Here is a 17,531-nt window from a genome sequence, read left to right as displayed (position 1 = left end):
CTCCACCTACAGCCTGGAGTGAGATTTGCAAAAATCCACAGCGCCCTGTTGAGATGCACCAATCAGGGCCAGGGGGGGTGTCTAACTGCGTGTCAATCACTGCTCATGCACACGCATTCATTCTCCCTTGTTGGGGGAGGGGCTTAGGAGACCGTTTTGGGCTTCAGCGGAAAGGGGGGAGGGACTGAGAAGTTGTCAATGTTCACATTTTTTGGCTAAGTCCTGGATCTTCACAATCCTACCTACAGCAGCTTTAAATTAAATTAGGGTTGTCAATCGATTAAAAAAATGTATCTCATTAATTAAATACATAATTTTTGCCCGGTGCATTAATGGTGCCTTTTTAAGAAAGTAAAATAAAACTAAACAACAGTCGGCAACATTAAAGAACGGCTTGTTTATTGCTAAGGCCATATGGTCAAAATTAAATGATTTAATAATAATAACAATAACTTATTTCACTAGTAAATTGCTGTTGAATGAGAAAAACATCCACCAGATGGGAAAAGGGCCTTTAACAATAACTTTGAATGCACCACGAGGCTGTAGGTTACTAGTTTCATTGAACGCACCGTCTGTGTTTTTCCGACAACAGCAGCTGCAGATTGTTACATGCCGGTGTTGAATCCTCTACAGTGAAATACAGTCAAACTTTACAGCGTTTAGCGTTAGCTGTCAGCATTTTAACCGTTTTTAATCCAGCTACTAGCTAGCGGTAGGCTAACGTTAGCTGCTGTTGAGTATAGTGTTAACTAGCTAGCGGTAGGCTAACGTTAGCTGCTATTGAGTATAGTGTTAACTAGCTAGCGGTAGGCTAACGTTAGCTGCTGTCGAGTATAGTGTTAACTAGCTAGTGGTAGGCTAACGTTAGCTGCTGTTGAGTATAGTGTTAACTAGCTAGCGGTAGGCTAACGTTAGCTGCTGTCCAGTATAGTGTTAACTAGCGTCGCGTGCAGCGATGTTTCTGTTTCCTGTATTGTCTGTTTCAGAGCATCAGAGAGAAGAGCAGACATCAGACCACCACACCAGAATGAGGCGCCGAAATCCGCGTTGCTATTCGGTCCGGTAGATACCGGTCATGAAGGCACCTGTGCCGTATTAGCACCGGATTTCGGTACCCAACCCTATTCAGGAAGAAGATTTTTATAAGTAAATGTTCCAATCAATGATCCAGGCAGCACATTCTCGTCTCCCTCCTTCATTTTACAGTCCAATGGTGGCTAGAACGGCTCCGGGTCAAACGTCAATATGGAATGGATTAATCTGCGTTATTTTTTTTAACACGTTATTTGTTCTCAGATTAAATTAATCGAAATTAACGCGTTATTTTGACAGCCCTAAATTAAATACAATAATAACAGGGATGTACCGATCGGATCTGGAAGTATTGGATGGGAGCCGACATGGGCATTTTTTAACCGATCGGGGTTCAGCAGTCACCCCGATCACCTTACCCCGAGCATTTACGTCAGAACATTCTACACAATTCTAACTAGAAGGTGATTTTATATGTGAGTTTTATACGCTGAAGGCATCTTTAAATTGCATCCATGTTTCCTTCACTTGCTTCCCTTCCTCGCGTCTTAGTCCGTCCCACCGAGGCAGCATGGGAGAGAAGCGAGGAAATCATGCGAGAAGAGAGGAAACGAGGAAATGTGTTTTAGAGGGATGAGACCAAGCCCCCAGGAAGAGCGCCAAGTCTAAAAGCCACCATGGGCTTAGCGGATAACGGTGGTACTGCACCCCATGGCCCAGAAAGACTTTTCACATAGACTTTGCATGGCGAAAGAAACGTCTATATTTCAGCGGATAATTTGTTTTTGGGTATATCAACTTACCAGCCCGAACACTGAAAGGGTCCTTGTTTAAAACGTCACATTTTTAACATTCACTGCGAATCCAGAATTATTAAATTTGCCATGATGAACGCGCATAGTGGACGCGAGCAGAGCCGCGGGACTGCGCCCGCCTGCTCACATGACTGTTCTCCCGAGCTCATGTAGCTAGCTGTAATAATGGATATAGCTAATGGTTGTAATTCACCATGTGTTCTATTAATACGTCCATGGTATTATCTTATGTAGTTATGATACATCCGAGGGATGTATGTAGCTATGCTGTAAAGCCTGTTAGCTACGTGGATGTAACGTCATTAGCGTTTCCCAAACTGGCGGGCTATCGGCTAGCTAGCTAGTTGCTAACATCAGGGGTACCTAGCATGGCTGTATTAAGATCGATACATAGCTAGTTATATGCCTACTAGGGCTGTCAAAATAACTCAGATTAATCCATTCCATATTGACGTTTGACCCGGAGCCGTTCTAGCCACCATTGGACTGTAAAATGAAGGAGGGAGACGAGAATGTGCTGCCTGGATCATTAACTGGAACATTTACTTGTAAAAATCTTCTTCCTGCCAACCCTGGCTACCGAAATCTGGTGCCACTGATATGTCTGCTCTTCTCTTTGATGCTCTGAAGACGATACAGGCAACACAAACACTGCTGCATGTGACGCTAGTTAACACTATACTCAACAGCAGCTAACGTTAGCCTACCGCTAGCTAGTTAACACTATACTCGATAGCAGCTAACGTTAGCCTACCGCTAGCTAGTTAACACTATACTCGATAGCAGCTAACGTTAGCCTACCGCTAGCTAGTTAACACTATACTCAACAGCAGCTAACGTTAGCCTACCACTAGCTAGTTAACACTATACTCGATAGCAGCTAACGTTAGCCTACCGCTAGCTAGTTAACGCTATACTCGATAGCAGCTAACGTTAGCCTACCGCTAGCTAGTTAACACTATACTCGACAGCAGCTAACGTTAGCCTACCGCTAGCTAGTTAACACTATACTCGATAGCAGCTAACGTTAGCCTACCGCTAGCTAGTAGCTGGATTAAACCCGGTTAAAATGCTGACAGCTAACGCTGAACGGTGTAAAGTGTGACTGTGTTTTACTGTAGAGGACTGTGACTCAACAGCGGGATGTAACAATCTGCAGCTGCCGAGCTGCCGTCAGAAAAACAACACAGACGGTGCGTTCAATGAAACTGGTAAACTACAGCTTCGTGGTGTATTTGAAGTTATTGTAAATGTCCTTGGTGGTTGTTTTTGTCGTTCAACAGCAATTTACTAGTGAAATAAGTTATTGTTATTGTTATACATTATTATTAATGTATAACTATTAATGTTAACAACATTTAATTTTGACCATATGGCCTTAGCAATAAACAAGCCGTTCTTTAATGTCACCAACTGTTGTTTAGTACCCTTTGTTTTCTTTTCTTTTTTTACTTTCTTAAAAAGTATCGGTTCAGGCACCGTTAATTATGTATGCACCAAACTGCATGCTAACTGCTAGTGCTAGTTATTAGCTAGCTAGCTAGCTAGTAGCACAACATAATTATTAAATCTCCTTGGTTGTCTAGCTATACATCTATCGTTTATTTAGCTAAGCATGTAAACGATAGGGAACAACGAAGACACAGTGTTTAACGTTAGTGAATATTTTAGACAATGAAAACGGCGAGTTCATGAGTTCGCCACTTGTAAGAGACACGACAGAGAAGCTCATGAACGCGCATGTTGCTACCGGTTGCTACGACAACACAAACAAATTGTTGCTAGTGCGCATGTCCATCGTGAGCCAACCAGCGTTATGGGCCAACAATGCGGAAGAGCCGAGCTCCATGTTTGCTTTATGCGCTTTTGAGCACTCTCATTGGAACGTACGGGGCTTCCCGCCGAACACTGGATCCAGTTCTCTTAATACATCCATGGATGAGACGTCCTTTCCTCCCAAGCGTCATGTATATTCGTCAGCTGTGTGGGCGGAATTGGCAGCGGGTTTCAGCTGCACGGCTCTCAGGAAGGCTGCACTCATGTATCCTCACTCATAGCTCCTCAGAGATCCCTCCTCCATCCTCCATCCTCCATCCTAGCTCCTCAGGGCAGGAATAAGAGCTTTGAGACGGCTTTCAAGAAGGAGGGACTGAATGACTTCCAGTTCAAGCGAGGAGATATCAAATAAGACACTTGGGAAGCAGCCAAAGAGAGTGATATAAACCTTCTCATCTATCTTTCAGCATATTTTCCCAACATGTCAGACAATTCCTTCAAAGCATCAGTTTATAAATCTTAAAAAAAAAGGAAAATGGGGAAAAAATGACTGTTGGAATTGTCTTTTAACGTGAATTTGAACTAAAACTTTTGGAGCTGCCTCATTGGCTGACAGCCAAGTCAGTCAGAGGGGCCAGGGGAGGGGAGGGGGCAGACTGATGTCACGGTCACATGGCTCCTCATGTGGTGCAGCCGAGGATGACAGAGCTAAGAGAGAGAGCTGCAGCTGAACACACACACTGTTACTGCTCTCTGCATGAGTCTGGATTATAAATATGTATTTTGTGATTTCTGCCATGAAAGGTAAGATTTAAAATAACTGTGTGTGTGTGTGTGTGTGTGTGTGTGTGTGTGTGTTGGTCTCTCTCTGTATTTCAATGTGTGTGAGCTTTTGTCATGATCCATCCTGAAGCATAACACTTCCATGTTTATTATCTTCATATCTTAATTTAATTTCAGTTTACCGTTTTCTTAAGTTTTCTTTTTTCTGTCCAAGATAGGGCAACTAATGATTATTTTCACTGTCGATTAATCTGTAGACTGTTTTCTCGATGAATGGATGAGTTGTTTGGTCTCTAAACATTTCACAAAAAGGGTGAAAAGTGTCCAGTAGTGTTTCCCAAAGTCTAAGATGACGTCCTCAAATGTCTTGTTTTTGTCCACAACTCAAAGACATTCAGTTTACTGTCACAGAGGAGAGAAGAAACTAGAAGATATTCACATCTAAAAAACTGGAATCAGTAAATTTCTTTGCAGCTCTAGTCCAGGATGTTTCTCCGTCCAAGAGGATGCTCCACTCTGTCTGTGTTTTTCCCCCTGAAAGCGTCTCTGTATACATGTGTTCTTTAAACAGATATCAGTAACAGCACTGTCAGTGTGTGCAGCTGTGTTTGGTGAAGAATTAGTTTCAGTGTTGAGTCTGTGTACATGCGTTCCTCTGTTTACTGTGTCTGAGTCTGGAAACATGACGCCTTCACTCATCGCGTGAATACTATTTTGGGAACGGACGGCCAAGTGAGTTGCACTGTAAAGGAATGTTATATGAGAGGAGATGAGGAGAGGAGGAGGTTGTGAAACACGGATGAATGAAATGTGACAATTTGAGTCAATAAAAGTCGGTTGTCAGGATGAAACCTGACGAGGTTTTAGTCCGGTCATCAAAGGATGTTTATTTAAAATACACACACAGCTGCAATAAATGCCTGTACCCTCCTCCTTACATTACATAGAAAATATAGTTAGTATAAACGGAATCCAAAGATCAATGCTCAGTTATAAGTTACATTTTGTAACCATATATCTCAACAACTATTGTCATGACATTTTACACAGGCATCAATACAGACTGTCATCCCCCGAAAAAAACGCTCCCATAAGTTGTGCGTTCAAGCCAGTGGTGTGGTCTACGTGATACGCAGGTATACACAGTATACCCACTAAGAAAGCTCCAGGATTTCCACATACCCACTTAAAAATGCCCAATGACACGCTAAAACATACTTTCCATTATATTTTTGATATATTTTGAATTGTCATCTGTGTTTTTCTTCTTCGCATAGGATAAATAAAGGTATTTCCACCGTAAATTGGTGCATCAAAGTGTATCCGAATACAGGAAATTAAGTCGTTGATGCTCAAAACTTCCCTGGGGGAGGACACCCAGACCCCCTACTATGATATGCCCCCCCCCAAAAGGCAGATTTTAGCCATATATATATATATATATATATATATATATATATATATATATATATATATATACAGTACAGTATACCCACTACAATACCTCAGACTACACCACTGGTTCAAGCAGCAATTAAGACTCATCTTTAAGTTTATAGTGACGGTGCCCTCTAGTGGTCGTAGTAATTATGACAGGAGTAGTCTCGCTTTGCCAGACCATTCACACGCTGTGGAGCGGAGGAAGGTCTGGCTAGTCCACACAGCATTCTCGCATGAGAGAAAAACATACTCTGGTTTATTGCCATTTCTTCAAACCAATCGCAATCGTCACGGGTGGTGCTAAGCTCGGCATGGAGCCGCTGCAAAATAGTCGTGCGAGAGAACACTCAGATTGGACAGATAGTCTAGCTAGCTGTCTGGATTTACCCTGCAGAGATCTGAGGAGCAGTTAACCATAGTCCTCACAAATCCACCAGAGGTTAGAACGCCAACACAGAGACAGAGGAAGGAAATGGAAAAGACATGCATCCGGCGGAATTTCCTGCGGCACCGGAGCAATCCCCGGAAGTGGAACGTTGAGGATATAGACTATGATGGGAGCAAAGCAGGAAGTAATTTGTTTTGACTTTTGGATTTCAGTTTAGTTAGTTTTTTTTAGTTAGTGTGTTTGCTAGTTTTGGTTTAGTTTTGGTTTTTCAGAAATATTTAGTTTTTATATGTTAAGTTTCAGAGTAGCTAGGGCCCGAGCACCGACATCGTCGGCGAAGGCCATATTGAAACTGAAGGAACTATTAGGGGTCCAAGCCCGAAGGGGCTGGGAACCCAAGCATGTAAGGCAACGCGGTTCCCAGGGGGTCAGACCTATGTTCCCCACATTTCAATCAGGAGAGACTGTTTGCAGATATGCAAAATGTTTTATTGAACAAGAGCATAATTTGAACATAGTATTGGAGATTGAACTCCATCGTTATATTAATACATTTGTATTAATACATTTGATATATTAATACATTTAATATAGGGGTAGGGAACCATGACGTAACCCCCCGATGGAATCCAGACCCCGGTGGCGGTGGGGAAGGGCCGGAAGACCAGACCGAGGAGGCACTGGAGTTACAGGACAGGAGGTGGAAGGGGAGGAGGAGGGACGACGCCTTTCTGAAATGACAGCTGATAGCACAGGGAGAGAAAGCGCTTTTAAAACAGTGTTGAGACGCTGTGATTGGCCTATGGAATCTTTGGCCGTTCCTGATTGGATTATTAGAAGGAGAGCGCCTCAAGCGCTGATTCGCTTTAGGAGAGACTGATTATTTGTTAGGTCTTCCTGAAAGAATTTGCACTGAGCTACATTTCTAAGAATTTTTTTTTCACTGAAAATCAGGCCCTATGTTCCCAGGGTTAGGGTTAGTTATCAGATTTAGCTAAAAGCTACATTCCTTCTGTAGTCCATTGCTACTGGATAATTAGCTACCAAATTGGGAGAAAGGGGATAAAATCTGATACAAATTAATGAAAAAGGAAATGTGGGAACATAGGAACGCTCCCGTTCCCAGTACCAGCGGAGCTGGGAACCACATTGTAATCGCTAAGATTATTCTTATTTTTATTTTTCCGTAGGTAAAAGTGGTTCTGCAGCCTAAACCGTACAAGTGAAACTTTCAGGGATGGTAGTGTCATGGGTGCGATTTTCTGTTATAGTTTTTCTTGTTTTATTTTGCTAATTTATTCCCCGCTTCCTTGTTTTTTACTGTCTCTTGTGTTTTCTGTTGCATTTAGGGTTGGGTACCGAAACGCGGTGCCAACAGGGCACCGGTTCCGACCTAAACGGTAGTAACGAGACGAATAAGAACGAACATTTGGGTGCCTTATTTCGGTGCCTGACTTTCCACTCCACTCAACAGCAGGTAACGTTAGCCTAGCTTTAGCTAGCAGCTGGATTAAACAGGTTAAATGCTGACAGCTAACGTTAAACAGTGTAAAGTGTGACTGTATTTCAACAGTCTGCTCTGCAGCAGCAGATGACGACGTCGGAGAAACACAGACGGTGCATTCACTGAAACTGGTAACCTACAGCCTCGCGGTGCATTCAAAGTTAATGTAAAATACCCTTTTCCCATCTGGTGGTTGTTTTTGTCATTCAACAGCAATTTACTGGTGAAATAAGTGATTGTTTATTATAAGTTATAGTTATTACATTACTATTAAATCATTTAATTTTGACCATATGGCCGTAGTAATAAACAAGTTGTTCTTAAATGTTGCAGACTGTTGTTTAGTACCCTTCTTTTTTTTAACTTTCTTAAAAAGTATCTGTTCAGGCACCGTTTAGGCACCGGCACTGTTTTAAAAGTACTGCTTTAGCACCGGTATCAGAAAAAAAACAATAGATACCCAACCCTAGTTGCATTTTACCCTGTTTTCATAGTTGTGTATGTTTTATGTTTCTGTTTCCTGTTTTATTTTGTAGTCTGTTTTCTCCCGTGTCATGTCTTGTTGTACTTCCTGCCTTGTGTTTTCCCGCCTTTGTGATTGTCTGCCCCACCCTGATGTGTTTCACCTTTTCCTGAGCCCTCGTGTCACCTGTCCCTTGTTTCACCCTCGTTACCGTGTGTATTTAGTCTCTGTGTTGTCTTTGACTGTTGTCAGATCATTGTATTGTGTGTGTGTGTGTGTGTGTGTGTGTGTGTGTGTGTGTGTATATATTTCTACCCCGGTTGTCTCGGTGTTCCAGTTTATTTTGATTCCTGGTCCTTTGGCTTCCTCAACATTTTCTTGAACTATTTTTGCCTGCTTACTTCAGGACTCTTTTAATAATAAATAATAATAATAATAATAATAATAATACATTTAATTTATAATGCACTTTTCATCAAAGATCTCAAAGTGCTACAGGTTAGAAACACAACAAAAATAAATAAATAAATAAATAAGCAGTTTAAAATACAACAAAGAAAAGAAACAAAAAAAGAAAAAATTCTAAAATTCTAAAGGGGACCAAAAGCTTTGCTAAAAAGACCCTTTTTGTAACCCTTTTTATTTATTAAATCTTTGAACTTAACACTGCCCCGTCGTCTCTGCATTTTTGGGTCCGCCATTTCTCTGAATCATGACACCTAGAGATTACATTTTTGGTTTTATTTGGGGCCAGATAATATCTGTAGCTATATATACATACAAATGTATTGTTGGAGAGCTGTATAGGAATAGAGAGGCGAAGTCCCTCACTTTCCGGTGGGCCGCCACGGGACCTTAATTTGGAAAACATATGTCCGGTAGTAAATGGAGAGAGACAAATTATGTTTTGATCCCATTTGAATTGAGCCATGAATTACACATATGATGTTCGTCAATTTATAAGATCATTTTCCAAGTCAAGAAAGTCTCAGTTTATTAGTCTCAAGAATATTAAAAGACAAATACATCTGATTGACAAGTTAAAAAATCTGTCTGGTACAGCGCCACAGTCTGAGAGTAAGTGCTGCAGGAGGCGTTCAGCCAGCCTGTTATGTCACAGGATTACAACAGCCAGGAGATTATTAAACTGTTTCTATGCAGGGGGGGGTGGGTGGCATCAGAGGAGGTGACATCACTGGCGACATCACTTCTACCCCAGCCACTAAAACATGTGAAGAAATGGCTGCAAAATGACGAGCATCAGTCCGACTCTTCTTAGTTGTGCAGCTGCTGCATGTGTTTCCTTCGGCCTCCGGTCTGTTTGGTTTTACGTTCATGACGTGAAAGTAAACAAAGTTTGATGGAGAGATGTTTGATGGAATGTAATTCTGCACCAAGGCTTTAATTTCAGATACAGATACAGTATTAGGGGACCACTAAGGTCTATATAAAGAGACTTCAGATACAGTATTAGAGGACCACTAAGGTCTATATAAAAGAGACTTCAGATACAGTATTAGGGGACCACTAAGGCCTATATAAAGAGACTTCAGATACAGTATTAGGGGACCACTAAGGCCTATATAAAAGCATCCAAAAAGCAGCATGTTATAGGACCTTTAAATAAGCTCTTACCAGTGTATCTCCGTGTGTACTTCGTCCACAGCAATCCCACCAATCTGCCCCAAAATGTTCCTGTTAGAGAAGAAATGCCCTAAACATATTCTTTGCAAATCTTTACCATTCCCCGAAAGAACTAAGCAGGCCTTCCTTGTTGCACGACCAACATTTTTTCAGGGTCTAGCTTGCTAGCTCGAAGTTTGTGTTGTTTTCCTGTCGACAGCAACACACAAAGAGCAGAAGGATAGAGCCTAAGGCTGGAAATGATCTTCCGTTGATCCAGACTACACTTGAACTAAACTTCAGCTGCAACAGAAGAGAAAAAAGGAGGATGGGGGGTGGACAATGGTGGCTTTACATTTCCCAACCAAACCTTGACATATTTCAAAAGCCCTTTGGCTGAACGGCACTCCTCTCTGCTCCTGTTTGATCCAGTTTTTTTTTTTTTTTTTTTTTTTTTAATTTGATTGTTTTTTAACTCTGCGTTTCAGATAATTTAGCCATCAGGGATTTATTTTGCCTGAGCCTTAGCATTTTTGAAGTAAACACAGTAACTGGCAGTGGCTCTCATGAAATTCTTCCAACTCATTAGCCTTCACGTAGCACGGCTGCTAATTACGCATTAAACAGCGGTATCTACACGGCGAGCGTCTGCAGCGTCCACGGGGAAAACTCTGCAAGGTTCAAGTGTTCATATGGAGCTCTGAATATAATTACTAATATGCATAATATGGTTTCAATCGCCACACACAGTTCGTGTCAGCACTCTGTAGAGGACGGAGAAGCAGAGGTACAAGAGACGTCCTCTGAGCTGAAACGTCTGTTTTCTACGAGATCGTCCAGGTACAGAAATGTTTTCTGTTTTTATGGTATGACAGACAAACAGCAGCAAACATCAGTAGGGGCTGCCCCTCTCCCTCGGACCAACGTCCGGACCAAGCTTCATGCTTTTTGTTACGTTGTATGCATTTGATCCGGTTAGTTTTGGTTTTACATTGCAGTTATGCAAGTGCACAGAAGAACTATGCATGACATAGTCTATATCCACGACGTTCCACTAACCGGATTGCTCCGGTGCTGCCAAAAATTTGGCCGGAAGTCCGTTACCTTCTGCTTTCTTTATGTTGTAGTTTTAAACTCCGTGGGATTAACTAGGACTACACATCCACCAAAACAAGTTATTTCCTGAGGCTGTTTAGCAGAGGCACCGTGGCTCCGTCCGGAGCTTAGCACCGACCAAGATGATTGTGATTGGTTTCAAGAAATGCTAATAAAAACCAGAGCACGTTTCTCTCCCATCCCAGAATGCTGTGTGGACTAGCCAGACCTGGCAATGCGAGACTATACATGACATAACTACATCCTGTCGTACACTGTACATTTACTTCCACTTAACAAGTAAAATGCTGCTTTATTATCTGCTCTGATAGCCGACAGCTGTCTGCTCTGAGCGCATTCCCATCTCTCTCTCTCTCTCTCTCTCTCTCTCTCTCTCTCTCTCTCTCTCTCTCTCTCTCACGTGGCCTATACACTAAGCTCTGAGCTGTTCCTTAAAGAAGCTTCCCTGGTCTTTTAACACGATGACAGCCTGCCAGAGCTTCCTGTATTTGGTCCAAAAGTCTAAACCATCCAAAAAATTCACACTAGAAACTAACCGGACCATGGTTCAGTTTGATCTGGAGCGAGACTACCTCTTTTGGTCGGACCAAATATCAGCTGTTTGGTCCGGACTAGAGGAAGTTTCACACCTGTAGTTTTGGTTCATATCAAACTTAAAGGCTGAAAGTCTAAGTCGTACAAAGCAGGGTAGGTGTGAAAGCCCCTACCTCGTTCCTCTTCCCTCTGGGTCGAGACATAGGCTCCCTAGAGCAAAAAACAAACAGGTTCCTTTGCAATTAGAGGTATTAACTTGCACAACTCTTGAGTGCACAGTTTTTATTTGTGCCTTAGGCCTTCTTAATGACACTTTTAGAAATCTCTCCTTGTTTTTCAGACACTCATTTTAATTTGACACTGTTCACTTTTAGGTGATAAAATGTCTGGTAATCTGTTGGTTGTTTTGTTGTTTTTTTGTACTGCCAACTGCATATTAAATTCCCCTTTAGGGACAGTAAAGCTCTCTGAACTCTGGACAGAAGTCTAAATATGTTGAGTTTGTTGCTGAGCGTGATGTCAACCTGTATCTATGTAATCATAAAGAAACTCACAATCTGGAGATAACTGTTCCCACCTGCTGGAGAGATGACTAAGCAAACCGCCAACTGTGGCTGTTGAACAAGCTGTTGCTTCATCTGCTGACAGGATGAATGAGTGTTGGTTTTTCATGTGCGCTGCCATATGTCTGTCTTTATCACATCCGCACTGAGATTCTGGGGAAGCTGGACGAGGAGATTTAAGAACCTGCCGAACCACGATAAGGCACTTTATCCTGCTGAAGAAAATAAAAGTGCACCACAGCTTGTGTGCACCACTAAATCATGAGCGTCAGTCATCTGTTCAGCCACAGAACTGATGAGCACTAAGACATTCAAAGTCAGAACACACAATCAGGTATTGATCATAGAGCTCAACAGTGTGGTTCCCCCCACAACATCCTGTTATTCTTCATAAGGATTTAGATTAACAGCCATAATGTCTAAACCATCCAAAGTAGACCGACCACGAGCTGTGAGATTGTGAAACAAAGGATTCTGCTTTATAGAAGCCACAAGTCCGTATGAAATCAACCTTTTTATTCGTGATTTCATGGGAAAGTACACTACCCATAATCATAAGCGTAAAGGTATGTGTCCACTGGCAAGCGTAATTTTCATGTCTATGTAAGCAGCCTTGAAATGCATTCTGGGAATGTCGCAGGGACTTTTGAGAGTCTGGGCGTCGAGTCACCCGCTCCACATTTAAATAAAGTTGAATCCAGGCTACTTTATGCCTCTTAAAAACTCACGAAAATCTTTTAAACTGACCTTCGTCAATCTAAACTGAAAGACAGATTCAGCAACTGCAGCTTATTTCTCACATAAAATGTTTTCAGAAACACATTTCGGTGAACCATTTTTGTAAAATAAGAGAAGGTTTCCAAAACGAGCCGCCATGTTGGTCTTTTTTTAAATCCGGGAGCCGAAAGCCCAATGAGTGAAGCGTTCGGCCAATCAGGTGAAGCCATTGCAGTTGAAGGAGGGCGGAGCCTGTTTTCATTGCTTGGCAGTGATCATTGAAGACAAACTGATAACTGCTTGTGGCGAGAACATCAAGGGTCCTATCTCGCACCCGCTGCAGCGCAAAGCCCGACGCAAGTGTCTTTGCTAGTTTAAGACCAACGCAGTTGTCAATTTCCCGTCCAGCGTAAACGTTGTTTAAACAGCAAATGCACCTGCGCCCATCTGTGGCCCATGGGCATACTGGTCTTACAGGGAGGTGTGTTCAGGTGCATTCTGGGCGTGCTGGTCTTACAGGGAGGTGTGTTCAGGTGCATTCTGGGCGTGCTGGTCTTACAGGGAGGTGTGTTCAGGTGCATTCTGGGCGTGCTGGTCTTACAGGGAGGTGTGTTCAGGTGTGTGTTCACGCACGAGCAGATCAGTTTCTTCTCCTGAAAATCTCTCCTTCCTGCTCAGCAAATCCTTTGGCTTTTAAAGGGAATGGGAGATGATCTCTGATTGGTTGATTGCATGTTACGCCCAAAACACACCTATGAATTAATGAAGACACTAAGTACAACCCTTTTGAATCATGCGCCCGGACCCTTTTTTCCGCCCTAAACGCACCTGCGCCAGGTGCTTCACGCCGTGCGCTTAGATTGTTAAAATAGGGCCCTAAGTGTCCAATGCTGGGAAGAAGAGGGACGATCCCAGCTGTCAAAAAACGCCACAGTTGACACGCACTATAACAGCGACTTCTCTAATTAGTGGAGCTCGCTGTTACCTTAGAAATCTTTACGGCATCTCTTTCACCTTTGCCTTTTTTTGCTGATTTCAAAATTTTATTTTGCGCTGAATCAAATGTTCTATGGTCACGATTCATCTGGTAGCTGGTTGGCTTGGTCTCAGTTTTAAAACTATTTATATCAGCATTTAATGAAAAGTCAAGGGAGATATTGAACGGGGAAAAACATTTCCGGCACCAGAGCCGTTAAAAAAGTGGCCGGTCACTGTTGAGCTCTATAGACTGTGAAAAAATTGCCTCTGATCTCCTGTTCCAAGAAGGAGGAACAATCTCATATTTTCATTTACTTAATTACTGATTCATTGACTGAGTAATTACTTAATTACGGATGTAAGGGATGTTACAAATCCTGATTTCCAATGTTCATTCATACCACTTTCCACCTGAGATGTTTCATAATGAGAAAGAAAGTGCAAAGTTTTTTTCATTGAATGTTAATTGAAACCAACGCAACAGCAGGTTAACTTCCGTCACAGACTTCCTGTCTTCTTCCTGTCTCCATCACGCTTTAGTTTCTCTTGTCGGAAATAGAAAGATAAAAGGCCTCTTCACGGTGGGCCTGAAAAACAAAGCAGATGTTTGTGTTCGCGGCGGAGTGTAAAAATATCTGCTGCTCTCTCATCAGTTCTAATTTCAGACTGTGGCTTTTTTGAGCAGCGTCTTTGATATTGAAATGTAGAATTCAGACGGGATTAACACTCAGAGAGCTAATTACTGTGGTGTGTGTGTGTGTGTGTGTGTATCTGTGTGTGTGTGTGTGTGTGTGTGTGTGTGGTATTTGTGCTTCACATTGTGCTTTTCATTTGTGGTTCACTTTGAACATTAGTAAATGCCAAAACGTCTACAATATCTGAAATAAATCACTGTTGTATTATCAACATGCTTCAGTTCAATAAACTTTATTGAGATATTATTTCATATGTGTAGTTAACATTATAAAAATTACTTTTTTTTAAGGAAAATTTGGTCTGGTTCAGAGTGGTTGCTGGAGCAAGACAAACACAGATACACGTTTATATAGCCAACAGAGGACTACAATCCTACACTGTTGGCCACCGTTTTTGATCATTTTGAAAAATGAAAAAGATATTCATTTAAAAAAAGAGGGGACAGGAAAACCTGGCAAGTGTCTTCCTATCAGAGAAGGGACGTCTATAGCTTGACGACAATGTCACGATATAGCATGTTTTTCTGCAACCAGCCCTCCAAACCACACGTTAGTTGTTCCTACCCTCTAATACGACCCACGGGAGCGTTTTTCATCATCATAATTAAACCAGAGAGAAAAAAGTGATAACAAAGTCATAGTATAGTATGTGTCCAGTATAGGTAACGGTCGCGGTTTTGAACGTAAAGCAGAGTTCAGGACCAGACGAGTGGAAACCTGCCTGTTCACACCAATGAGACGGGACGGTGTATCATCTCCAAAACAACAACTCTTTGTTCTTCCGTTCGAACTTACAGGCTTTTTGTAGCTGAATATTTCATTTCGATATTATTGGTTGCATCTTAATATGAACATGGATAACATTAGTGATAGTGAGATGCTTGCTACAGTTACATTTCTAGTGAGTATATAGTAATAGTATATCCTTGACGTTCCACTTCCAGAATTGCTCCGTTGCCGCCAGAAAATCCGCCGGATTTCACTCATTTAGGCCGGATATCCATCGCCTTCCTCTTTCTTTGTGTTGGCATTTTAAACGGAAAAATAAATGGATTTGTGAGGACTATGGTTAACTGCTCCTCAGATCTCTGCAGGGTAAATCCAGACAGCTAGCTAGACTATCTGTCCAATCAGAGTTTTCTGTTGCACGACTAAAACTACTTTTGAACGTACACGTTCCACCAAAACAAGTTCCTTCCGAGCCTATTTTGCAGCCTCACCTTACTTCCTGTTTTGGTCCTGTCATAACTACTACAGCCGCTAAAGGGCGCCACTACTATGAACATAAATGTGTTGTAATTGCTGCTTGAACAAACAACCTCTGGGAGCGTTTTTCAGGGGAGGCTAGTCTCAGTTAAGTTATCATTCTATACATATTCCTGACAATAGCAAGGTCAGATAAAATATTCTGAATATTTTTGTTTCTTCTTAATAAAGATTATTCACAATGTTGAGTTGATGTTCTGTCCACATGCACACGTAAAGGAGTGTAAATGGCACTTTGTGCTGTCTTAATGGCAACATTTATAGCTTTGTACAAGCTAACTACACACACACACACACACACACAAACACACACTCCGATGTAGACAACAAAATGTGTCAAATTAATTTTTTTCCGAATGGATATTACAGAACAGAAGGTTGTTGGCGTAGAAGTGGTTGGTGGTTTAAATCCAACATAAGCATGTTCTGTTGTTTAACAGAAACTGGACAAAAACCAGACAAAAAGAGTGTTTCTCTGCTGCAGACAAACAGCTGGGAGACTCAAGACTTCTTTATACAGTATCTTGTTTGTAGTGTGTGTGTGTGTGTGTGTGTGTGTGTGTGTGTGTGTGTGTGTGTGTCTGTGACTGCACTCTTACATAACTTCCCTGTGCTAAATATAACCGCTCAGAGCCGAGCTGTCAGTATACAAGCTGCTGAGTGTATAATACACAGTCAGTCGGTGTGTTCAGATTCAGTCGGAGCTGCTGAGAAACCTTCACTTTAACTAAAACAGGGAACAAAGAGTGAACAACTGCTGTTGCTGTCACAGATAAATCAATATCTGCACATTTGTTTGCCAATATGTAACAAGAAACGTCCCTGAAGACATGTCAAAGATGTGTTTATAAAAGTCGTTTTAAGTCGTTCGAAATTAGCTGCTGACAGAGTGTGTGATCCTGACCCTTTATTTTCTCTCTCTGTGTGTCTGTAGCTCAGATTGAAATCATTCCCTGTAAGATCTGTGGAGATAAATCATCAGGGATTCACTACGGGGTGATCACCTGCGAGGGCTGTAAGGTAAGCCCCGCCCTCTCCTCTTCATCATCTCACTTCCTGGTTGAACGACATGTTCCCTCGGAACGGCGTGCAACGGCTTTGAGTTATGTTTTCTCTCGTTTGGTGGGCGTGTCTCACGTTTATTGGCTGTGAGACAGGTGATGGCCAATCAGCAGAGACGTGTCTGTAAACTCGTGGTAATAAAAAGGCAGAGCGCACACAACAGGGTGTTCAACGCACCCCCGTTTCAGTTTTTTTAAAAACGTGTTGCTACGTTTTGTCGGGGCTGAACGTGGACCTGGTGTCACATAAAAAATCAATTAAACATCAGTGGTTGGATTTATGTTGTAAACATTCCTTCCATCTGTTTGGTCATTTTAAGGCTCACAAGATGTTATTCAGTTCAATGACGTTGTTTTTAGGGTTAGAATGAAAATGTTATGATGTTTTATGTATTATTTCCACATTGGGTAAATGGACAAATTGTAACACCGGGGTCAGCCCTATGTTCCCACAGCCCAATGTTCCCACAGCCCAATGTTACCACAGCCCAATGTTCCCACAGCCCAATGTTCCCACAGCCCAATGTTACCACAGCCCAATGTTCCCACAGCCCAATGTTCCCACAGCCCAATGGTCCCACAGCCCAATGGTCCCATAGCCCAATGTTACCACAGCCCAATGGTCCCACAGCCCAATGGTCCCACAGCCCAATGTTCCCACAGTCCTATGTTACCACAGCCCAATGTTACCACAGCCCTATGTTCCCACAGCCCAATGGTCCCACAGCCCTATGTTCCCACAGCCCTATGGTCCCACAGCCCTATGTTCCCACA

The 17,531-nt window shown here is 42.2% G+C and overlaps 1 protein-coding gene across 1 annotated transcript in view; it reads left to right on the top strand.

Annotated features, from left to right (window-relative positions):
* The first annotated feature begins 4,318 nt into the window (after positions 1–4,318).
* The window catches only part of LOC116059922 (nuclear receptor ROR-alpha A-like), a 32,968-nt gene continuing 19,755 nt past the window's right edge, over positions 4,319–17,531 (top strand). The window contains exons 1-2 of the mRNA XM_031313192.2: positions 4,319–4,430; positions 16,631–16,716. Coding sequence (XP_031169052.1) covers positions 4,403–4,430; positions 16,631–16,716 — 114 coding nt within the window. The 5' untranslated portion in view covers positions 4,319–4,402. The remainder of the gene's footprint in view (positions 4,431–16,630; positions 16,717–17,531) is intronic.

The sequence above is a fragment of the Sander lucioperca genome, chromosome 3 (genome assembly GCF_008315115.2).
Source record: "Sander lucioperca isolate FBNREF2018 chromosome 3, SLUC_FBN_1.2, whole genome shotgun sequence".
In the NCBI taxonomy this organism is placed as follows: domain Eukaryota; kingdom Metazoa; phylum Chordata; class Actinopteri; order Perciformes; family Percidae; genus Sander; species Sander lucioperca.
Note: the sequence above shows the minus strand (reverse complement) of the source record. Positions and strands in the feature narration are given on the sequence as shown.